Consider the following 5768-nt stretch of genomic DNA (forward strand, 5'->3'; position numbering starts at 1 on the left):
TGGAGTTGATATTGATGCTCTGAAGATGCTTGTTGAATCTAACCCAAGGCAACACACTCATGAAATGGCCCTAAGGAATATGGGAAAACTCCATAAAGAAGGTGTTTGGGTGCCTCACAAACTCTCTGATGCACAGTTTCCAACATGTGTTGCTTCATCTCTTCTGGCCTGTAATGCTCATGAACTGGTGATGAAAAATGGATTCTATATGTAAATATTAAATGCCAAAAACAATGGTTCAGTCCCAGACAAAAACCACTTTCAACCCCAAAACCTGGACTCCATCCATAGTAGGGCTGACACAAAGTATTCGAATATTCCAAAGCTTCGAAGCTGACAGAGGCTTCGGATCTGCCAGTGCCCATTCGAATATTCGCACGTTTATTTATATGCATGCGCTATACATACATTTTTTTGATTAGAAAAAATGGCGTCAGATAAGGGTGCGGTTGGAAGTAGTTGTAAAAAGGTTTCGGATGTATGGAGTTTTTATAAGAACTTCACGACCATAGGAAAGCCATGTGCACTATTTGTAAAAAAGAATTTGCCTATTTAGGCGGGACAACAAACCTACAGAATCACCTTGCGTCGAAGCACTCGACTCTTTACTGTCAGTACCCAGTAATAATAGTCAGTATAATGCAGTAGTTAAAATAGTTAGTACAGTACAATACAGTAGGTTTGAATAGTGTAACACACATGCACTCTCACACTATAAATAATATAAATACTATTGTAATGACAGTTTGCTTAAATTTTTGTTCAAAAAAATTAAAGCGTCAACATTTTTTGGTTTTAAAGATATTCGTAATTTAGTGACTGTTAAGCCTGTCATAGAGAAAACTCTTTCTGAAAATGTGGTTGTAGCTGGTATGCAGCAGTAATCGTCTAGCCACAAATGAAACAACTTTGAAGCGACCAGCATTTAACTTCCACCATACAAGTGGATTATCTCTTCTAGGTGGAGGAGGTTCGGCCAGATACTTTTCCAATTCTGAGCTGAGAGAGGGTTCTGCTACCACTGCCTCCTCACCTAGGAGTTTGTCCAATGCAGTCAATCTCTTTGGTCGTTTTACAACAGATGGAGAAGGCTCGTGTGAAGCAGACTCATGTTCTTCATACTCTTTATACATCTCCATCAGCTTAATGATGCCTTTCTTTAGGGCTTCTTGTTCAGTTTCTGTATATCTACCCAAGGTAAGATTTTTAAATCGAGGGTCAATAATAGCTGTCAACACCATTGGTTGTGCAGTATGCAAAGATTTGATTTCAAATCTCTCGGAGATCTCTGATGACACATTATCTTTGAATTGCTTGATTATGCCAGAATCCGACATGTCTGGCTCTAGCTGGTCAAGAATACCATGTAATATCGGAAACACAGCTGACACTGATACATTTTCTTCATAACTCAGAAAGGTCGTTGCAGTACTAAAGTTTTCCAAAACCTCCACTAATTCTTCGGCTAGTTTCCACTGTTTAGATTTTAAATCCAAGTATCTATCACTGGGTTTTGTTACTTGACTATCCGACAGAACAGCAGTTACAGGCCACCGGAGTTTTAACAGACGATCTAACATTTCATATATTGAGTTCCATCGAGTGACACAACTGTTGATTAATTTTTTACCAGACATGTTCATGTCGACTTGTTTCTGTTTTAGAGCTTGTGATGCCACTACACTGTGGTGAAAGTGTGTAACAATCGTCTTCCCAGCAGCCAGCAGCCTGTCAATGGAATTGATTTTAAACCCTGCCAGTATACAGAGTTGAAGGCAGTGAGCAGTACAATGTAAGTTTTGCCAATTTAGTTCTTCGTGCAAAATTTCCATGGCAGCCTTCATGTTGGACCCCTGGTCATGGCTAACCATTCTAATAGTATCCATACTCTCCCATTCTTCCACCACTTTCTTCAGCTTTTCTGCAATGTTTATTCCCGTGTGCCGTTCTGGGAAAGGTAAGGTTTCCAGTACAAAGGCCTGTAGCACCCAGCTGTTATCAATGTAATGCGCTGTTACGGTGAAGTAACTTTCTGTCGCGATGCTCGTCTATATATCCGTGGTTAACGATATAAACACTGCTTCGTCACTTAGCCTTTCTTTCAGACGTTGTTTGCACGTTGCATGTTTAACGTTGATATCAGCGGTAAATTGTTTTCTGCTTGGTAAGACATATCCCGGCTCCAAGTACTTCATTAAGTTACGAAAACCATCGCATTCAACAGTTCGAATGGGGCGTAGGTCTTGAACGATCATTTGAGTCACTCTGTCTGTTATATTCTTTGCACCTGTATCATTGCACTTCGCAGGCCTTACAAATCCATCAAGGGTAGGCGTCTTCCTGCTCTCCATTGTGGTTGTCTCGATGTCCGGCTGATGGAAACTTGGGTGGTTTGTGACTGACAATACTATGTAATGCTACTAAATAAAAGCTTCCAGTTTCCAGAAGGCCTGTAATCAACCTCTAGGAAATCTTCCTTGCTCAGACTACACAACTGCTGTCCAGTTATATTGAACTTTGACAGGTCAAATGCCTGAAGGTCAAACTCATGTACAATCAAACTGTAACAAATTAAATACATACATTGTTATAATATAACAAGTATACTCAATTGTAAGAAACTTCGAAGCTTCGGTAGTTATCTTGCAAGAAGCTTCGAAGCACTACTTATAATATTCATTTCAGCCCTAGTTCCAATATACTTCTTCTGAGAGTTTCTTCTTCTAAAGTTTACATATCTGTTTCCTATGTTTATGATACTGTTAGAAGCTGCAGTAAAAACCTGCTGATCATATGTCAATGAATTACTGCTTCTGCCATTACTGTGACACAATAATATGACACCATTGGTAGAAAATAAGCTCATGTGGCACAATTACCAAAACTTTCCCACATAGTTTATCTTAATCCTGGCTCCCGAGAACAATTAACATGTATAATGTTAAAATTTGAATTATAAACTACATTGTGATGTCAATTTTAATAACATACAAAGATAAAGTTGTTTAATTAAATGTGGAAAATAACTCTCTAAAACATTGTGGAATGCACCCTTTGATCTGTCTGTGAAAGGGGGTTAAAGGATTAATCCTGCAGAACAATAACCAGAAAGACCTGTGGCCTAGTGTATTGTCAGATAAAGAGGCTAAAGCAGCTTAGAATGGAAATGATATCAATTTTTTGATATTTGGTCAGTTTCAGTTTAAAATGTATGTTATAAAAAGGTTTTGGGTTACTTCGAAGAAAAAAAAATTCTATTATTCTGCAGTTTTGGCAAAATGTTGTAAACTGCTATGAAATTAGAGTTAAATTTCCTGTAGCTAGTGATATGCTTACTATTTTGCTTGTATTAATAATTTGAAATACACATGCTGATTTCAAGTTTTTTCAAATATGAAAAAAATTGTACAAATCTAAGAAACTCTCTTGCTATTGACAATACTACTACTCTAATTATAATAAACATAAGATTAAACTTGTTTTATTAATATCTATGTTGAGTCAACTGTAAAATAAGTGATTGCTGCTAATGAGAAGAGAATGATCAGTTATGTGAAGGTAAAAGTTTCGAAGAAAATATGTTATTTTGCTTACTTTAATACTTAAATGTTGAATTTTGTTACATATCCTCTATAACAGTACTACATTAAAAACAGACACAAGATGAGGCATGATTTAGTTTCAAGAGCATTTTTATACATTAAAAGATTTGCTAGTCAACTTTCTAAGTTGCTGGACAACACACAATGTGTAGGCAACTTTTGCTAATCAAACTGAAAAATAAAATCCAAGCCTTGTAAATTTCAAAGACATCATATACAACAACACTAAAGGAGCCCAACAACAAAACAATTTTGCTTCCAAATTTTCCAAAATGTGCTATCTTCAATCTTTTTCAAAAACACCAATCATTTCAAAACATATTTTACTTTACCAAAGCTGATAAAAAGAGGTTTAGATGTCATTTACACTCTTTCTTGCTTCTGTTGCCAGAGGTATTTCCCATCAGTGAATGAAGCTGTAATTTTTTTTTCCAAGAACACATGCACAAAAAATGAAGCAAGCAGGTGCTTCATAAGGGCATGAGAATGTCATAAAAAGAAGAGATACATCAAAACATGAAGAGCACATTTTTGTATTTAAACAAAAGGCTGAATTGAACAACGGCCAACTGAATGAACAATGTCTGTGCAATGACTTTAAGTCATTAAATAGAAGTCTTAAATTGACAACGTACAAGGCCAGTGCTAGTCGAGGAGGGGCAGCTGCCCCAAAAGTTAATGTTGTCCATTAATGTAATTTTAGATTTGGTTCTATTATATGTCTCCCCCTACCCCCAAAATTAAGAAAATTTAGAGCTGAGACTGAAAAAAAATTACTGTAATTTATAGGCTTCATAACTAAAAAGAAGTATCTTAACATCAAAAACTGTTAAAAACTCTTAATGGTTCTTTGGCAAAACGTTTTAGGAAACAGGTGATTTACAACTATACAAAGTACTCGACAGTAAGTTAAGGAATATATGTCGTATTGGCAGTTTTATTTGCAGCAGCCAGAAAATTGATTGGAAACATACAAATCATGCAACACTGGTTTTCAATGTTACTATAAATGTTATACATGTCTCAACATAGATTATAAAATAATATTGATAATACTGCAGAAAGATTATTTTTATTGCACCATGAATGTGGGTCAGGTCAAGTTTCAAACTGAAATGGTTAATAGCAATGAATCTTTTTAAAGCAAACTAGCACACATGTTAGATCACCTCATGAAAATAAAAGTAAATTTTTTTTTTACCTGAGAATAATAGTAGAACTGTCAATGTGCCTGTTCTTTAGGCTGGTACTCAGATAATCCAAGAAAATTCCCCAAATATCTAAACAGGCATAAAATCCTTCTAGTGTAGGCTAAAGTAAAAAGTTGTGAACACCTAAATCAGCTCTTAAATTCATTGCAATAGTAATGTGTTTTAACAACAAATATGCATACAATTACTCAAAATAAAAAAAAAAACAGAGAATCTTACCCAAAAAAGTAACCTATTTAAATCCTACTTTTAATGTATCTTATTTCTTATTTGTAACCACAGTACAAATCAGGTAAGCTTATGATAGCAAATGATAATATCTTGAAATTCTTGCAATTCATGTTTGTGATAAATTATCTCCAATTTCTTGCTTTCTAATAGTACTTTCTTCATTACAAGTATATAGAATTTTTGATTTTCTGGTAAAATACAGATTTATGATTCTCTTATCATCCATATCTTGTTTTTGAGATTTTTAGTAGTCTTTGATTCTTGAGTTCCTTTTTTAACCAAATGTCAACTTTCTCAATGCTTTGATGAGCATAGAGACATGCTAAATTTATTAACTATTGTGACCACTATGTCAATTTTTAGTTTTGCTCTAAGTACATAATTTGCTCTGATCAAAAGCTAAAATTAATAACAAACCATACCTGTTGAAATGTATATTTGAACAAAAGAGCAAGAAATTCTAAAACTGGAAATTGACTGTTTCCTTCAAATCTTCGTAGATGGACACTAACAAACAACCGCAAGAAATCTGTAAATTTCTGGATATAGCTGGAATGTGAAAACAATAAACTCTTTTTCAATAAATATGAACATGTTTGTAAAACAGCCAAAGTATTAGAAGTTATCACACTTGATCAATTCCTAAAATTTAAATGCTTGATGACACTATAGATTCAGAGATGAAAGTGTCCCTTTCCTAAAAATCCTGAAAATAATCGAAGCC

General features: G+C 34.8%; 1 protein-coding gene across 3 annotated transcripts in view; it reads right to left on the minus strand.

The window, feature by feature from the left end:
• LOC106462467 (exportin-6-like) overlaps positions 1–5768 on the minus strand; it is an 80393-nt gene that overhangs the window by 50873 nt on the left and 23752 nt on the right. For all 3 annotated transcript variants that reach the window (XM_022389740.1, XM_022389741.1, XM_022389739.1), the window contains 2 exons: positions 5467–5593; positions 4804–4913 (listed from right to left, as the gene is read on the minus strand). In XM_022389740.1, coding sequence (XP_022245448.1) covers positions 4804–4913; positions 5467–5593 — 237 coding nt within the window. The remainder of the gene's footprint in view (positions 1–4803; positions 4914–5466; positions 5594–5768) is intronic.

Source organism: Limulus polyphemus, unplaced genomic scaffold, assembly GCF_000517525.1.
Source record: "Limulus polyphemus unplaced genomic scaffold, Limulus_polyphemus-2.1.2 Scaffold1175, whole genome shotgun sequence".
In the NCBI taxonomy this organism is placed as follows: Eukaryota; Metazoa; Arthropoda; class Merostomata; order Xiphosura; family Limulidae; genus Limulus; species Limulus polyphemus.